Source organism: Buteo buteo, chromosome 11 (assembly GCF_964188355.1).
Source record: "Buteo buteo chromosome 11, bButBut1.hap1.1, whole genome shotgun sequence".
NCBI lineage: Eukaryota > Metazoa > Chordata > Aves > Accipitriformes > Accipitridae > Buteo > Buteo buteo.
This window is the reverse complement of record NC_134181.1, coordinates 39,406,548-39,425,896: the sequence shown is the minus strand read 5'-3', so window position 1 is coordinate 39,425,896 and position 19,349 is coordinate 39,406,548. Positions and strand designations below refer to the sequence as shown.

Below are 19,349 nucleotides of genomic sequence, written 5' to 3'. Positions count from 1 at the left end.
TCAGAGACACAAGCAGAGTGAGACAATCTCCAGCCTTTCCCTTCTGTATCTGCCTGCTATACCATGGGATGTCGGCAAAGCTCTGAGGAGAAAGAGGCAGCGCGGCGGTCCCGTAGGATTGACCGCCACCTGCGCTCTGAAAGTCAGCGACAACGAAGAGAGATTAAGCTCCTTCTCCTTGGTACCAGCAATTCTGGGAAGAGTACTATTGTAAAGCAGATGAAAATCATCCATAGTGGTGGCTTTAACCTGGAGGCCTGTAAGGAATACAAACCTCTAATTATCTATAATGCAATTGATTCTCTCACACGTATCATTCGGGCTCTAGCCACCCTTAAGATAGAATTTCACAATCCTGACAGAGCATATGATGCTGTGCAGCTTTTTGCCCTGACAGGCCCAGCTGAGAGCAAGGGTGAGATTACCCCTGAGCTTCTGGGAGTCATGAAACGGCTCTGGGCAGACCCTGGTGTGCAGGAGTGCTTTTGCCGCTCCAATGAGTACCACCTAGAGGATAATGCTGCATACTACTTAAATGACCTAGAAAGGATTGCAGCACTGGACTACATCCCTACAGTGGAAGATATTCTGCGTTCTCGGGACATGACCACAGGGATTGTAGAAAATAAGTTCACCTTCAAAGAGCTGACTTTCAAAATGGTGGATGTGGGTGGACAGAGATCTGAACGCAAAAAATGGATCCACTGTTTCGAGGGGGTTACAGCAATAATTTTCTGTGTGGAGCTGAGTGGGTATGACTTGAAGCTGTATGAAGATAACCAAACAGTAAGTGCACCTTCCATTCCTCATTCTCTTTCCTTCTCTTCCTTTCCCCCTCCCCAGTGTTTGGCCTTTTTTTCTCCCCCATCTCCCTACGCTCCCAAGGCAGTAATCCCTGAGTTCCCAGCCCCAAATGTGATTTCCTTCCTCTTACTCCCAATCTGTAGTAAAAAGCCAGAAACTATGATTCCTTTATTTGGATAGTTTTCCCCACTGGACAGATTTATTTATTTATTTATGTAATGTTACTTTCGGGAAATGGAGGTGCTCTTCACATCACAGCAGGTTTGGTGGTTTGGTTTTTTGTTTGTTTGGTTTTCTTTTTTTTTTTTGTGTGTGTGTGTGTGCCTTTTTGCTAAATGTTTACCTTGTTAAGTGTTACTCCAAACCACTTTAACAGGTAGACAGTAGTGACATCCTGCTGTACAGGGATGGTTAATTTGGACACCGTGTTTTGCAAGTCCTGGGAAATTTTGAAGCAAAAATAGTAATAAGTAACAGTTTTCTCCCCATTTTTTTCCCAGGATTTTCAATTGGAATTTGAGATGGATTTAAAAAAATAATCAAATGGTTTTTAATTAGTATGGGACTTTAAAATTTTCTTTGACTGTTTTTGTTCACATGGCTGATTTGCATTGTCCAATGTATAACTATTCCTGTTTAATTCCCTTTAATGCTATTAGCTTCTGGTTTTCACAGCACGGAAATACAGTAGCTATGGAAAAACATATGAATGCTTAATGCCTATGCAACTATGTGTTTGCTGTTGCATTCAGGTTGCCTGAGTTAACCTTTATAGGGTTTCATTTGAACTTATTTTTTTGACAACCTTGTAAAACATGATGCTTAAGAGATGGAAGTTTGTGGGTAGGAACACATAATGATTCCATCATCTAGCGGTTCCTAAACATGCTGTATTTATATTTGAGAACAGCTGCCTTTCAGGAAGAATTAAAATCTGTATTGTAAAATCTGAAAGCTAACCTTAAAATGCTTCTACTTCTTTTGCACTCCTTTACACATCTTCAGTTGTTTTACACTTTTGAAAGCTTGTTCACCAATATCAGTTCCTGGAGTAGTCCAGAACACCAGAATCCCTGTTCTTTTCAGCAGGTGCATTACGTAAGTGTTGTTGGGGAGGAAATTGTTCCAAGAAGTTTTTTTATACAGTTTCAAATCTAACTGGATTACAGCAAGTTTACAGAAGGGGATCTTTCAGCCATGTCTAACAATCTGGTTTTGGCAGTCCTCTATGGAAGAGGATTATTAATCAGCCTTAACTGTTGTTCTTTATCAGATACCCTGGCCCCCATTTATGTGTAATACATCTATATTAAAGTTTCTTTACAGAGTATCTTAAATCAAATGTAGTATACTACACATGTATGTGTAAAAGCTGTATCATTTGTGTGACATCCTCTAGTGCTTGTATGGGTGTGACACCACTTTGTATACAGCTGTTTCCTTTTCCCTTTTTGCCCTAAAATAATAATTTCAAGGAACCCCTGAAAAATCTCACAACTGATTACCAGTTCATATAGACTTTTCTGAAATGGTAAAGTGGGGGAACAGGTTGGGAGAAAGGAGAATTTCCTCCACAAACAGACTCAGTGGAAGGGAGTACTGGAGGCCTACATAAGATGTCTGTCACAGTGCACATCTCCCTGTGGTGAATTTTCTCTATCCTGAAAAGCTCCACTCCCCTGTCCTGGACGGGGGGCCAGCTGTGACCTTCTTCACTGTTGTTTATTTTGTACTGGACTTGTGTAATGTCAACATAGTTGCATACCTGTTTTTTTCATTAAAAATTGTTTATCAAGAGCTCCTGGGCTCTTTAAAGATGCCAAATACATGGTCATGGTTTTGATAATGACTGGAATAACTGCAATGCTTTAATGGCTAAATGTGAAAGCCTTCCCAAAATTATGCATATTTTATATAACACATGCCATTCACCAGATCCCTGAGGCAAGGTGAACTATATCAGTACCTGAAATGACTTCAGTGCCTTCTGTCTAGTCTGCTGTTTGTATAATATCACTTATCATAGAATCATGGTACAGATTAAAAAATTGTCAAGTGACCTAGAGGATGCCACTGGTCTGGTGATAGGAACTTATAGCAATCGAGGTGGGGGAACTCCATGAGATGGAAGTGGTTAAAGAAAAGAATTCCATAGGTGATACTTCTGACATATTTTTCCAGAGTTTGTATCAGAAGTTGAGAGAGGTCACTGAGGTAGCACTGGAGGAAGATGCTAGTATTTCCTTCCAAGCCATATGAAAAATGGACAGACCAAAAAGAAACAATTATCAGACAAAACCTGTGGAGCAATACTTCCCAGAAATCTCACCCTTGGCTTTTTGTTTGCTTGTTTGTTTTTACTGCCATACCTCTCAGTAAAGTCTTGTCTGTTCAAGTTCTGGGTTCTGCAACCAACTCCTTCCCTACCAAACAGCGTAAGACTAGATCATCACTAAAGAAAATAAGTGAAACTATTCCCTTCACATCCCATGCATGCAGGAAACGGGTTCTTTACTTATCACTTTATACAATCTCTTATCATTATTGGTATAGTGATGTGAGATTATTTCAAGTCATTTGTACTTTTAATTCCTTTGCCAGTATTTTTGGTTGCTAATACAGTTGCTTTACCAAGATTTTTCTTATTAGAAGGGAGCCAAGTGGTAAGTTTGAGAAGCAATTATACTTAGGTTTCAACCAAGACTATAAAATAATTTCCAAAAATATTCCCTTTGATTTACAAGCTTGCCTTATATGGTTGAATCCCTTTTGTGTGCACTTTCTATGATTCTTCAAGGGAAAAAAACTTATGGTCAAGAACATTCACCTATGAATTTTGAAAAAACTTTTCAGAAATACTTGAATTTTACTGCAAATGGAATACGCATTATGAGTACTAAATCTTTTACAAAGATTTTTCTTATTAGAAGGCAGCTAAGTGACAAGTTTGAGAAGCAATTATAGTAGGTCATGAGAAATATCAGACCAGAGAAATTTATTTTAAGAGGAAAAAAAAAAAGATTGTTACCTAATTTTTAGTAGCTTTGTCAAGTTTGTCTAATCCTTTCTGTCATGCTTCTATCATTGACTCCATGTGTCTGAGGCTATTCTATGAGTATCAAATTCCCTCTTAAATGATTTTTGCAAAGGTATGATATTTCCAATAATCCTTGTCGGCAGTGTTGGAGTTGGCCCTTTTTTGTTCGTATAGTGTATCATATATATATTTCCCTATTCTTATCTTCTGTGGTGATTTTTACAGCTTATCCACTGCACTTCCATTGTCTTCTCTGTACTACACTAACTGATTACCATTCACTGTCCTACACGTGGACTTATGCTTCAATATCTGGAGATTCTTGTCTTGGCATTAGTGCCTTCCTATTGTAACAGATTTCTATATCTGATTTTTGTTTAGTAACCTCCTTGACATGAAAGAAACATTGCCCCTAATTCTTTCTCTTAATTTTCAGAGATGGTAGGAAAATCATATCTTACTTATATTTAGACCCTGACTAGGAGTTAGTTGGTTTCTTGTATTCTTTAGGCTTTTCCTGCCTTGTTCTTCGGATTTAAAAATCAAAAAGAACTAGCTCAAAGGGAAAAAGATCAATATACTCTGAAAAATCCTTATGGATGTTGATTTTTATCCTAATATCTAGAATCACATAAAGTAAGTGTCTGGGTTATTTCAGAGCGACATTGAAGCCCACTTTTACATAGTATTTTACAGCCTGGAGGGCTAATGTCCTATGATCTCTTTTTATTCCTTTTCTACAGTCTGATGTTCCTTGGCGCTACTGCTTATAAAGGCTACTCAACAGTGAAATTCAGATTTTTATCATCCCTCAGATTCCATGTGTATGTAACCACTGTCCAAATATTTGCCCATCTATAATGTTAAATTCTGCAGACACATTTTTTGTGATCTGCAGAGAAATCAGAACACAGCTGAAGTATGTGAGAACAGTCATCTTCCTGAAACTCCTACTTGTGCCGCAAAAAGGAGAGGGACACTAATAGCATTTAAGGGGGAACCTGACTATAATCATAAAGAACAGGTTACTTTTGGCTCATCCTTCTTTGGCTGTTATGCTTTATCCAAACATACATCCATAATTTTGCTGCGTAGAGATGGCATGTTCCAGGTGTGCTGAATACATGATACAGTGTTAAAGAGCTCCAAGAGCTAAACTGTGAGAAGTACCTACGTTGGTAGATCACTTGAGCTGCAATGCTGAGACTGCCGCCCACAAAGAAAGCCCTACAAATAATAGTGTTGCCGAGTCTAAAATGCTTCCTGGTGTAGTATCTATGGTGAAGACAACTGTTAAATAAAACTAGTCCACTGCTAAACATAACTTACTACTTGACAGAGCGTGTAAGAATGTGGCTGACTTATAAACTGTGGAAGGTGAGCAAATGATCTATATGAATATGATAACTTCTGTGCTTCCTGTTGACAGAAGTGGATAAATGCTATGCATGAGCTTTGTCTTTATTGAAGATGTGTTAAAATAATGATTGACAAATATGGTAAAAATTGAGGGAAAAAAAAAAGGTAGTTCTGCATACTGATAGGTCCTGAATATAGCTAACTCATGAAGTCTGTTCAGGGCAAGGTTATTGTAGTATGCAGAAAGGAGAACAAAAGTAAAAGTAATGCCTGAACTATCAGTTGCCTGGACAATTTTTCCTTTGTGTGTAATTTTGAGACAAATTAATCTTTATACTGCCTGGAAACAAATGAGAGGAAAGGAAGACAGAATTTTTCTGGGGCTTTTGTCTTTCTCCTGCTATACTTTATTCTGGGTAACGCCACTTGCAGAGACAAAATCACCTGAGTCAACAGTTTGTAGATCTGGCCAAACCAATGTTTTGACTTGTCTGTTCAACATATGTGATCAGTTTAGCTGCTTACTAAAGAGCAAGATAGTGAAAACTGTAATTCTTCACTTTTTTTTTTCCTCCAGCTTGTGCACTTTCCTCTGTTGCTCTCTATAACAATATTTTTTCTGCTTATCTGGTGTTATCCGCAAGTGTCATCTGTGTCTGTTTTCATTTCCACAATGTCTTATGTGGTTCTTGCTACCTAACATGTAAAAAATATAGTTGTATCTTTCCATGCACCATACCTAGTTAGTATAACTCAACTAGGTAACAGCTGTGTCTTCTTTTGACGCAGCTGCAAAATTGGTTTGTACAATATTTTTGGAATGCTATTGATTTATTATAAGATTATTATTCCTGACCAGCACTCTGAGGAGGTTGCCTTAGGTTTTTATATCCCCATGCTGATTTCTTTTCTATTATATCAAATAAATTACTTGTCTTAGTTTTCATGGTCCTTAAGCAGCTGATTGACCCATTCTATCTTTTATTACATATTAAGATGTAATCTCTGGCCTTGATAATATTAAGTTATCAAGTGATTTTTTTTTTTTTTTTTGCCTTCTTACGTGTTGCATCCTGCACTTAGGAGTTCTCTGTTAATATCCAAGTGTCTCATCTTTATTTAAATTTCTCCTTAAATTAACGTATGCTAGAGAATGTAAAATAATCTGTACTCTCTCATGTTAGTACTCCTGCTTCTCACCCTGAAAAGGAGTCTTGCAGTTTCTTTGGAAGTCTCCTCATCTGTCCATCTGTATGCATTTCAGTTCTGTGTTTCATACCTGCTATACATTCTGATGGATAGTTTTCAATTTTCTTCTACAGTGCATTGCTGCAACAGGGTTCTAGACCATTAGAAAGATTCTTCAAAGATACAATAACAAAGTAAATAATGAAATGAGTTAAACATGAGTGTATGATTGAGAATTCCTGAGGTCAGTAGCTGTAACAGATTCACATGGTGCAGGAGATACCAGGTAAAGGTTGTACACATCTGCTTTTTCTAAAAAGGATACTAGTTCAATAATTTTGTAAATATGAATGTAAAAGGAAAACTACTTGCAGGTAACTTAGGTTTAGATAATTTTTATGTCTTTCTTACAGCCATTGCAAGTGAATGGAAAAATGAAACTTTAGGCTTTTTTTGAAGCTATTTTTTTAGTATAGCACCTTGTTAAAAGGAAGATGCAGATGAAAAAGACAAAATACTGCAGCAAACAGTTCAGACTGCAGTAGGCCTCATGCAAAAGAAATCATTGGGGTCATAATGGAACCTCTCAATTATGTAATAATAATTTACCTGGAAAGCCCTCTGTCATATGCTAATTGTATGAATTTTGAACAGAAATCTTGTTTCTGCCAGGAAATTTTTTATCAAGTAAACAAAATATTACACTTTTTTTCTTTTCCTTTTTTTCTTTTCTTTTATTTCTTTTTTTTTTTTTCTGAAGCCAAATACTTAAGGAACTTATTTACCTTTCCTGATACTTCAGCTTTTTGAGAGTACATTGTATTAAAACTCCTTTCTGGCATGCAGCTGTTTTCCTGCAATACTAATAACAACAGTCAGGACAGAGGGGAAATTGTGATACACGTTATACATAGCGCTTTTAGCACCTTTTATTATCAGCGGTAAAAAAACATGTCAGCAAACATCTTTCTGACAAACTAAGTCTCTTGGGAATCTGAGAAAAAGATTGACCTAAACCATTCAGGTGCCCTCATTTTTTTATGAAGCCTTTCCATTTCAAGATGTTTCATAGCAAACTTTGTGTGGGAGCAAAGCCTAGATGACTTCAGCATTCATGTGTGTAAACTTTCAGCACTGCAAATGAAATTCTAGCCTTGCCTTTTTTCACTTAAGAAAGAAATGTATACATTCCTTTACCAAAATTTAATTTTATATAGTAATATATCAAGATTCTAGCCTGAAGACTTGTATCTAAGCGTATATCTTCTCAAATACATAAATATCTGTAAAATAATTAATATACATTAAAAAAAAAAAATCAATCAACTCCCAATTTGCAATTCTTTTTCCTAGATATTATTTAAAGTCTGAAGATTTATTTTTGGTTACATTGTTCACTGTAATTGTATGCTTATGATATGCATATCAACATGTAGAACACACGGGACAGTAATTTTCTATATTTTGGACTTGTTGCCATACCCCAAACTTTATATTCCATGTAACTTCAGATACTAACAGTAACTTTATATGCAAACTATTCTGGCTGTTTGTTTACTGAATTACTTCCTTTAATTGCAAAAAAAAAAAAAAAAGTTCACAAATATGATAACGTGCTACGCTGTGGAATATAAAAAATATACTCATTCTAATGACATGGTTTGATTGGATGAAGGTGCCAGTATCGGATTCTAAAAACCTGAGAAGTTTTGCTGTGAGGCTTATCTATTTAATGTTGATAGACTAATTCCTAAGACAAACCTGTATTTAAACCTGAAGACAAATAACTATTTTTATTACTGTAGAGCAGTGGGCTTAATTCAAAGAAATTTGGAGAGACAACAACAGGAAGACTTCAACCTGTTCTGGAAAAATATGGCATGAAAGTAATGCTGTATTACTGCAGCATTAGTGCAATGGATCTACTGAATAGTATTCATTTACTTTGGTATCTAATGTTGGTCATCAGACTTGCGTCTGAATTAGATGACTACATTTCCCAGAGTATTTAGGTAACTGCAGGGGATTGCTCAAATCCCTCTACGACAAATGCCTGAAAGATGATATAACTATCTTTTTTTGGTCTTTGTGACTGGCTGTATTCAAAACTCCTAGACTAGGTGAGGTGGTTTACTGTGATTTTTAAATTAATTCAGAGCATTACAGTACAGAGGTAAATAAAATACTAGACATCAGGAGTGGCAGAATGCTCCTAAATACCCTATAAGCTTCGGGCTCAGAATAGTCTTTAGGTGGAGAGACATGGGTACTGACAGACAAATAAACACAACTTAAGTAAAAATCTCAGTTATTCAGTAACACTACCATCCCCCAAACTATAAAAGAAGAAGAAGAAAAAAAACCAAACCCCAAACCTAATTCCACTAATGTCTATTAATCTAGTGTGCAGGTAAAACTTGCTTTCTAATTACAGGGTTAAACTAGCTACTAGAGTAGTATATATGAACACAAGACACCTGTTGAGCACTTGGAGGATTGTAATGAGTCAGTAGCAAGGCCGTTGTCTAGATAACTTAGTCAATATGTGCAGAAAGCACCTCCTATCTGTATCAGTTTCATGGGCAGAGAAGTTGATTGTATAAACTGGATAGCATCTATTTGATAAAGACTAAATTTGTGAAGGAAAGGAGCTGAATTTCTCAGCCTCTCTCAATTGCGTTGGAAAGTCAGGATACTCTTCCCAAATATATTGTCATAGAAAAGATAAAAGTGAAATTAGAGCACAGCTTATAACAAGGCAAATACAAGAGTTAGAAGGGGAATACACCAGAGCAATACAAGGTTCTCCTACAGCAAATTGCCATCTTTATATGAAACTCTCTAGATGACTCTATTGAAAATCACTTGCTTAAAAGCAAATTCTTCATTTGTCCTTGTAGAACCCCTTGAACAGTAAGAAATGCCACAAATTTTTAGGGTTGTGAGGCATACATGACAAGCACGGCCTAGCCTTTCAGAAAATATGCTTCTTGGACATTAAGAGGTTTAAACTTCAGAGGAACAACTATCCATTGTACATCACTCAATACAAAGGTGAAAATAACTTTGTAAGAACACTGGACCTAAATGAGACCATTACTGAATGATGTGAATAGTTTACTGAGTGCGTTAGCTTTTCCAGCTATTAATATCATAAAAACATGCAAAAAGTATTTTTTGTGCTTAGGAAAAACAATGACCACAACATGCATTAAGAGGTCATTTTATTATCAAAATTACTATTAGTTCAAGTGATTGTTCAGGTAATTTTCAAGAAATGGTTTGTAACCAGTGTTAGGTATAATTATTTTACCAAGTAAAAATACATGTATTTCCTGAGATTTCCTAGTATGCAAAAATACATGGACATATATTTCAAGCATGAATGCTCAGAAATATTTCTGCTGAGAAAAACTTAAGGTTATACCTCCTGAACTAAAGTGAGAATTTGAGGAAATTAATTAGATTCTCTGAAACTTAATGCATATGAAGTAGAGTGGCATAGTTCAGGCAATTACAGTTTCCAATCAGTTTTTACTTCTGTTTGATAAAAACATGTAGGCTTTTTATGCGACCTTCACAATAAACTAAACATAACTCTTAAAATGCATACTATGAGAAACATTAATGATATACACATAATTTGGAAATTCACTTGACTGTATTGTAAGGAGCCAAGATCCATCTGAAGCCCAATTCCACAAATAGGCTAATGTGGGTTATGTTCAGAACACTTCTAGAATCCATCGTGTGGGTAGAGGGGTGTTGATATCATCTCTCATAATACTGTATGTTGTCTACTTAATAATCACAGGGAATAGGAACATGTCAATACAAGAAAAAAAAAAAGGAAGAAAAATTTCATCTTGGTCTGGAAAAGCAGCTACTTTGGGTTATTTCTGTAACTGTGCTGAACAGAAAAGTAGATAAAAGCTGTTAAGAACTCTCTGTGGTATGCCAACCCCAGAGAGAGTAGTGGAGTCCAATTAGCCTTAAAAACTAGCAGAGATGCTGGAAAAAAGGAGGAGGGTCCTTACTGTTAATACAGCTTCAGGGTGAGTTTTGGAGTTGGATTTTTCAGAACTTTGTTCCATTATTACAAGTCCATACTTTAGGTAAATATATTCTTCTAAAGTTTCCCCCTCCCCCCAGTAATACAAGCGTAATTTGGCATACACCTGAGCTTTCTATAATGTTGGGATAGCAATCTAAAAACCCTCCAGGACATTAGAACACTTCTTCAAGTATGTATTCCCAATATATATTTTCCAGTGTATCCAAAATCCTCACTGACTCAAAAGACAGCTGGCTTTGTTTGATAACATAAAAAACATAACTAATGGGAATTTATTCACAGGTCTTATTCCTAATGTGTGAATTTAAAAGGCTCGCTGGCTTAGAATAACAGACATCAGACATAGCTTTTCTACCTGTGAATGTAGAAAGATGCTGCATCCTGAAATGGAGGCCGATAGAATATTTATGGTTGCTGTTATTTGGTGGAGTTGCTACCTTACTGTTTAGAGAGCAAGAAAACAGAAGATTTATCTGAAATTTTACTCCTGAAATGCCATAGCACTAATTGTTCTCGATGGCTAGTCAGCAGATCTCTCCTATAATGTTCACTTACTAAAACTATCTAGTTTGGAAGTTGGTAACAGAAGAACTCATAAAACATTTGACAAGCTTTAGCAAAGAAAATTGTGTGGCATGAAATGAGAAAATAGGAAGTGGTCTTGAATACCAAGAGCCCTACAAGGTTTGACAGGATTAGTTACAAAGAAAAACCAAACAGTTAAATGGTAGAGCAGGCAAGATCACGTAGGAAATCTAAAAATACTAAGTACCCATTTTTGAAAAGCATTACAGGGTAAATAGCAAACTTAATCATTTTGAAGGTGTTACTGCTTATTTGCTTATTACATTATTTGTGACAATATTTAAAATAGTTTTCAAGAATAGCTTTTGTTGTTAGTCTGATGCATACACAGGTCAAAAAACTGGGAGAAACTAGTAACTTGGACTAGACTATGCAGACACATGAAAAAATACATACCAGGAATAAATATGGTTCTTAAAGTGAAGTCATGCCTTCTGAAGTTGTTAACTCTGTGTGTGTGTGTGTGTTGGTGGTTGGTTTTGGTGTGGTTTTGAGGGGGGTGTGTGGGGTGTGGGTTTTGTTTTCTTTTGTTTTTTAAGGAATGAAGAAGCATGTAGGGAGATGAATCCAGATGCTGAAACCATTTTACTTCAGAAAAAGGATTCTGACAAAGGTTCTGAGAGAAACTAGGGTGCTGTGGCTTTCCCATGCCACAACAGGGAAGGCTTCTGAACAAGGGTCCTGAAAAAACAACTGATTAAAGGTGGGAAGAGTAGGATCTGATGGACAATTCTTTCAGTGTAAGGAGATAGCAGAGGAGCAGTAGATGCTCAGCAACTTACTTTGTTTAACATATTCCTAAATGATATTAAAAAGTTGTTGTTCAGTCAGTCTGACCTACTACTGATATTTTCAGTAGTATTTTTACTGATATTTATTTTTTTACACTATGCTTTAACAGGAAATTTCCCTTTTTCTCATGCTGAAAGACTAGATCCTTGGATAAGTTTATCTTACATATCACTATTGTCCTTGGAGATGGTGCCTTGCACAAGGAATAGTTTGTTTTTCTGCACCCATTTTTCTGCTTTTTATAGTTCTTCTGGATCTTGTTAATATGGAAGCATGAATGTCAGCTATCTGCCATGACTCTGGTGTGTACACTTTTGGAATTTTAAGTAGAAATTTCTTTAATACTTTCAATAACCAACTTGATTTCTGTTAATGGGCAGAACAACAACAGAAATATGATTTATGATAGAAAAATAATTGGAAGACATCTAAATATTACTAATAAGTAATCTCTGTTTTTAGAGCAATGTAGTCAAATGAGGCTTTATAAGAACACTAAACACTAGATGAAAACTTGTCAAAAGATATGTTTCTGGATACTTGATCAACTCTACTTAACAAATAGAATTTTTCTAAAAATTTATTTTTGTGATAGGATTAATAAAAGCATTGTATCTATTCTTGCAAAAATTTAAGTATTTTCAATTTTCTTTTTTATTACTTCTCTTCTATAAAATAGGTATTCATGTTCTTGAAAATCTTTTAGGTAAATATTTTAATCATTACTTAAATACTTTTGACTTTCTCGCTATTGCCTAATGTCTTCCAATGTGGTATCTTAAAGCTGTTTCATTTTTTTGGTAGCACAGAAGCTTCTCACTTGCATAAAGCAAAGAGACTTCCTTGCAGTGGATTCATTCTCCTTTCTTTCACGGCTCTCAGTGCAGCCTATAGTTATGTCTCAAGCAACACAACCATCTTCTACTATTGTATAATGGATCTATTGCATGTATTGTGCATTCTGGCCATGCCAGATACTTTTTTTTTTTTTTTTTTTTTTTTTTTTTGGTGGCAGTAGCCAGTCAGTGTCCTTCCTCTCTTCTTGGAGATGACAATTCTGGACATGTGCTGAAGGCCTTTACTGTGTATTTGTAGTAAGGCTTATGTGTTCCCAGGATTGACTGACTTTACTGGACATCTGCAGGATAGGCACTCTTTGTGCACAGTGCCATGTCTGGACAAATGAGGTGAGACTAGAGGGTAAGAGAGAGTTCATGGTTGTTGGCTGCTGCTACCTCCAGAAGGACTTGGGGCTGAAGGGTTGCAGGTCAAATGAATTATCTTGTCAGGTCAGCAATGTCCATGGACTGATCACTGAGCATTCTTGTTCTGTGGAGTGCTACAGGACTGTTTTGGGGCCTTTACTTCTCTTGATCACATTTTCTTTTTCTAAATTTACTATTAACTCTGTCTACTGCCTTTCATACTAATATCCGTGTAGGATATTAATACTAATAACCTTTTATAATAAACAGTTCAAAATTAACAACATGAATACAGTTAACACATTCATTGCTGTGTCTATATTTGCTTTCAAAACCGTTTGGTGGTTATACTATTAGAACATTCTAGCTGGACAGCATTAGTAAAAGGAGGCCATTCTATTCCCCTGACAGAAACCTTACAGCTTAAGAAAATGTAAGTATTTTTTATACATGCTGGAAAGGTGGTGTTTTGGGTTTTTTTTAAAGCTATAAAAATTTGCAAATACAAATATTTGATCACTGAAACATTCCTAGTAATATTCTCACAGGGGTAGTTTGAGGTGGCACTCAGTCTAGACTCAGAAAAGCCTTCTCAAGTACAACTTTTTTGTGTTCTTTTTTTGCATTGAAAATGTTCTGTGAATGCAAAACTTTTATGCCAAATTGAACCTCATTTGGCTTAAGTTCCCTTTTTAAGGATCATAAGTGGATCCCACCTCTGTCAATTCTGCAAAATTCCTGAACTGAATTACGTATATGAATATAAAATTCTCAGTGACTGGCATACAGCTGATTAATTCTAATTCTGCTATACTGTTGCTTTTGTCCTGGCTGGTGTTGATGGTATTTTTTAATGTTTTGTGTCTGTGAGTATAGTTAGCCTTTGTGTCATTAACTAAGATATTAACTAATCTGCCTATATACTTGTATATATTTAGTAATTTGCATTTGCTGCTGCTGTTTTACTGCTCTTTCAGCCATTTTCAATACGTGGAATAATCTTCATAGACAGGAGCTTATTCTTTATGCAGGGTCTCCATATAACAAGGGAGGAAAAACAGCATAAAAACTGAAGAATTTGGCAGACAGGCATGTGGGTAAATATAATACCTATAACACTTTCAAATGACTTGCCCAAAATCATGTAACACACTGGACATAGAAAGAAGAGAGCACAGTTCACCTGATTCAGAGGTGTATGGGTAGAGCCAGGATGTAGAGACTTCCTGGAAAGTCATTTCTAGTAACAATTCACTATATGATAGATGGTCTTACAAACTCCATCAGCATTCAGGCACTATTATTTGGCTGCCAGTGAGTAAGCTTCAATATGCCGGATCATCAGAAAACAATTCTGCCATGGTATCTACCCTGTTCTACTAGCTCCTGTAGCTTACTAACCAAATCTACTCCTTGATTACCCACGGGAATGCTCTGGGGATCCCAGGCGCTGGCAGAGTGTTCTGCTGTCCCTATCTTAAGTATTATCATATCTATAGAAATTATGTACTACTGTATTGTTAGGAATTGTAAGACTACACTTACACAAACCAGAGTTAAGGTAAAAACAAATAGTTATTTGTAAAACTGGAAAATAGATGACAATATTTGGAACATGTTACTGACCCCTGTTTGAGACTAGGGCTAACATTAACTAAATTGGTTTCTTTCCTAATTTCAAGTCCTCCTATGACCTGATCTTTATTATATACAATATAAAGTTTTGACTCTTCAAGAGAGATGACAGGTGGTTTATCAAAGATTACAATGTCATCACATTGTTGTATATTAAGATGATGCCACAAAATGAGAAGTTGCTCAAGCAAATAAACCATCAAAACACAATGATAATATTATGAGTTCATATCTCAAGTTTAAGAAACTGCTTAAGCTTTGGTCTACATGAAATTAAAAAAGGCTTTTCTTTAGTGTCATGAATTTGAAGGCATGTTAGGCTTTGATATAACAATGCACAGTAAAAAGAGCAACATTTTCACAGTTAAATGAAAGTAAGAGCAAGGACTACTGCAAGCCAAGTAACCCAGAATATCACAGCATACATTTTCATGTGTTTTTACTAAGACCTGCATCACCTTGCAATTGTTGACATGCATATAAACCACTTGCATACTCATTCCCATTGCAAGCAGTACTGCAATTAAGCCAGAGTAATACAATGAGTACTGTTAGTGCTTTTGTTTGCGTAAACTCAAATTTCCTTACATTTCTTACAGTACCATCACTTTTTTTGTTTGATGTATGTGGTATTTCTACATAGGCTTTTCAAGAGTAGGTTCTTTTGAACAGAAGTCAGGTGCTAGGAAATCATGTGCAAGTAAAAATAATTTTATGATTCCATTACAGGTTGCCATTCCAGCAGGTTTTTTTTAACTAAAAATAATGGCGTCTAATACTGAGAACACTTAGGTAATTGCCATTTTTCTGGCAGTGTGACAAGGCTTTTATGGGAAGTTTAATTTCTTTAAAGATACTGTTAGACGTTTCAGTATCTTGTTGACTCATTATCATACAGTGCACATACCAGAAAGATATTTTGGAGTTGCAACAGCTTGGTCTATGAAAATATCAACTCAGTGTTCAATAGTGGTCAAAGAAGCAAGCAATGTTAGGAAAGGACTAAGGAAAAATCAGAAAACAGTATAAAATGCAAAGCATGCCTGCTTTCAAAATGCTATCTAAATTCTTGTTCTCCCATTTTGAAGGAAATATATTAGAATTAGAGCAAGCATGACCTAAAGTAAAGAATATTTTCAATAAAAATAACAAATAATAGATGGGGAATTTTTCCCCTAGGGGAAAAAAAAAAATGTACAAGGCAGGGCAATATGATGGGTTTATAAAGTGACAACTGGCATGCAGAAAACTTATTTGCAATAATTATCTATTGTCTCTTTTAAGAACTAAGGATATTGAATATGTTATTAACTAAGATGTTTAGAACAAGGTAAAGGTAAAGGCAGCGCAGGTCCATTCAATATATAGTGAAATTATGGAGCTTGCTGCCTGAGTATGTTGTGGTACCAAAACTCTGCATAAGTTTAGAAGGAGTAGAAAAATGTATAAAAGAAAAATATATCAAGACCTATTAAATGTCAAGACAGTGTTTTTGACTTGGAAGTTCAGAGTTCACATCTTGAGAAGCAGGGATAAAATAGTAGGGAAGTATTTGTGTTTCCCAGATCTTCATTTTCTCCCCCTCCCCAAATTATCTATTATTAGCCAGTGTAAGACATGGGATTTTGGGTTAGATGGATCTTTGTCTTGGATGGCTGTTCTTTTTTTTTTTTTTTTCCCCTTACGAAAAGTAATGGATAAGACAATATTTGCATGTGTCATGGATTTTTTTTTTTTTTTTTGATTGTGTGCTGCCAAGACTGAATACTTAAGCCTGCTTCTTGGGATAGATTTTTGAGTATCAAAATGCATTTTTTAAAGCTATTAATAGGTTTAGTTAAATTTTGCACCTGTCAACCAATGACAGTGTCCCTTGATTATACTTCAAAATTAGCAGACGATGAATAACTCCTCTACTCCAATTAATTCAGTTCTCTAACTCCTGTCACTTATTTTTTTAAATATTTAATCTTGATAGTGTCCTTTCTTTCCATTATTAAATAGACTGAAACAACTTGCTTTCAAAATACACAGTCCAGTCATTCTCTGTGTACTTTTCCTCATTATTTACTGATTAATCATATTTTACTTTACAAATAGGAACCGACCCCCAACAATTTATCATCAGTAGAGATTATTGATAATAGTTTAACACAATTTAGCATAAAATCCATGCAACAGAAGTAGCATCTTTAGAAGCAAGAATCCTTCAGTCCATCAGTTATGGGGAGAAAGCTTATGACTAAACTAATTTTATAGAATAACATGATGGTATGTCATACATATGGCACATTTAATTCAGGACAGCCTGGCCCTGAGATTTTTTTTTTTTTAAGAACCCCTCCAGTTTAACAACCTTATGTTCTCTTCTGCTGCTGTCTCCCTGGCAACATGGCATGGTAGAGTGTCATATCAGTTGACAATAAGCTTTGCTTCAGCTGTGTCCTGCCAAAGCTAGCAGCTTTTCTAGCAATCTGAGCTTTCTCACTGCAACTGTGACACAGCAATGAGAGTTTCTTTCCATTAATATTTGCCAAAATCAGTTGGAATTCCATTGGTATAAATGTTTATGCAGTAGTGTCCTGATAATACTGGCTAGGGATGTCACTGGACTTGTCAGAGTAGACTAATTCTTACAGTGCCTTTTACTATTATGTGTAGTCCAATAGCATGAACTCTCCTGGCAGTGATGCAGAAAGGGATGGTTCTAATAGCAGCTTGCATTGTGCCTTTGCTGTTCTTCATAGATCAAATGAAAGCAGTAATTAGAAATAAATAAAAATGCAACAACCCATACATGGAAAAAGGAAAACAATCAAAATGAATTGGAAATGTGAGAGGTTAATAAAGGAGATTAAAGATATGTTGAAAAAAATAAAATCAAAGGCTGACAAAACTAAATGCAGTGTGGCTGTGCCTAAATGTCCTGGAGGCAGTGTTCTGCAGAGCATCTGGCTGTCATTGGCTATCCAGAAATCCAGACTGAGACTTACAGCATTTAAAGAAATTTCAAAAGGTTAATTTGTTTTGTTTAGCTAAAAAGATTGCTAAGTACCTGCTTAGTGTATAAGTACCTGAAGGAGGGAAGAATGCTCAATACTTAAACAAATACAAAATCTAATGGAGAAAGGCAAAATAAGAACAAATGGCTAGAAGCTAGGTCAGGTAAATACCAACTTAAAAAGCTTTTTTTTTTTTTTTTAAATAATTTTTTTTAGGAAGGAGGCTGAACCAGTTGAACCAGCTTTTCCAGAAGATGGAGTTTAGTCAAACAGCCATCACCAGCTACAAATGACTAGGCTTAGGACAGAAAAACCTAACAGATGGAAATGACCATAGTTGTGATAAATGGAAGTTAGACCAAAAGATCCAATGATCATGACACTCTCAGTTTAATATTTATTTATACAGAGATAAAAGTCCAAATTATAGACTTGTTATTTTCTAAATTAAATAATGCATTCCTGCTAAATCCATTCATTTTAGGATCTCCTATCTTGATAAAGTGATTCTGTGTGGGTGGTTTTTTCTTCTTCTTTCCCCCTTCTTTCCCCCCTTTTTTTCCTTCCCCCTTCTTTTCTTTTCTCCCCCCCTCTTTTTCCTTTCGTTCTCTCCCTTCTTTTTTTTCCTTCCCCCCTTCTTTTTTAATTTTTTCTTTGAAGCAGCATAGAATATGGAAAGCAGAATTACACGCATTTAGTGAAATGCATATTGAATGCATATATTAAATTATATAAGCCTGCTGAGATTATCTGTAAGCTCACCACTTAGGAAGAGAGGCCTCATTTTTTCCCTCCTGCTTGTTCAATTCTTCAGTCAGCTACTGCTACCTCTGCTGCATGCTTCTACCTCATTACTTGTGCCTGCTCTACTGTTCTTTGGACCCTTTGCTAAACAGATATAACTCATAAACCTATCAGAATATTATCCAATATATCAGGGGGGTTGATTTTCTGCTGGAATCCTGAGTATATCACTCATAGAGGAGTCCAGTGTGTTCTAGATGTGTGTAGGGCAAACAGTAGGATCCCATGCCCAGAAGCAAAGGAAAATCAAAAGGTAGATGAGTCAGACTTCCTCATTTTGATATATCAACTGCTAGAGCAGCTAAAGTCATCATATATAACTATACCTTACTGTAAGACTTGTTATCTGTGTAGTTGGGAAAGAAAAGTAGGAAAGTTACACTACTGTAGTTACAGGGAAGACATCACAAACCTCCATATCTGCATTTGACTGAATGCTAGGTTTTATAGGCTACTCAGAGCATTATTACCAGATGATAAGTATTAATGTTACCCGCTGCTTTTTATTTTCTTCTGTAGAAGTCAGAGCATAGGGCAATAGCATATGAATAATTTCTTCTCTAAATGCAATCACTTCAAATACTAGAATCATAGGGGGGGTTTGTGACAGAGATTAGATTCTCAGTCAATTTCTGCTATATTTTTTTAAGCGATGAAACAGATTGGGGATACATGGTAGCATGCAATTAAATGTAATTCTTACTCCTGTTCTTGCCTTCTTCCTCATTCCAATATTTATTAGCAGCTGCTTTTTGACGCTCTTTTTTATATTATGTTTCTCACAGTGAATTATTCACTATCTTAGAAGATGTGAGAACAGTTCAAAGATAAGGAATGAAAAGCTTGTGCTTGATAGAAGGGTA

At 35.8% G+C, this 19,349-nt stretch overlaps 2 protein-coding genes across 2 annotated transcripts in view; one reads left to right on the top strand and one right to left on the bottom strand.

Moving 5' to 3' along the window:
• Nucleotides 1-19,349, bottom strand: part of RSPH14 (radial spoke head 14 homolog) — a 103,714-nt gene that overhangs the window by 43,757 nt on the left and 40,608 nt on the right. The window lies entirely within an intron of this gene.
• GNAZ (G protein subunit alpha z) overlaps nucleotides 64-19,349 on the top strand; it is a 48,006-nt gene continuing 28,720 nt past the window's right edge. Inside the window, exon 1 of the mRNA XM_075041672.1 lies at nucleotides 64-786. Within this exon, the coding sequence (XP_074897773.1) occupies nucleotides 64-786 (723 nt within the window). The remainder of the gene's footprint in view (nucleotides 787-19,349) is intronic.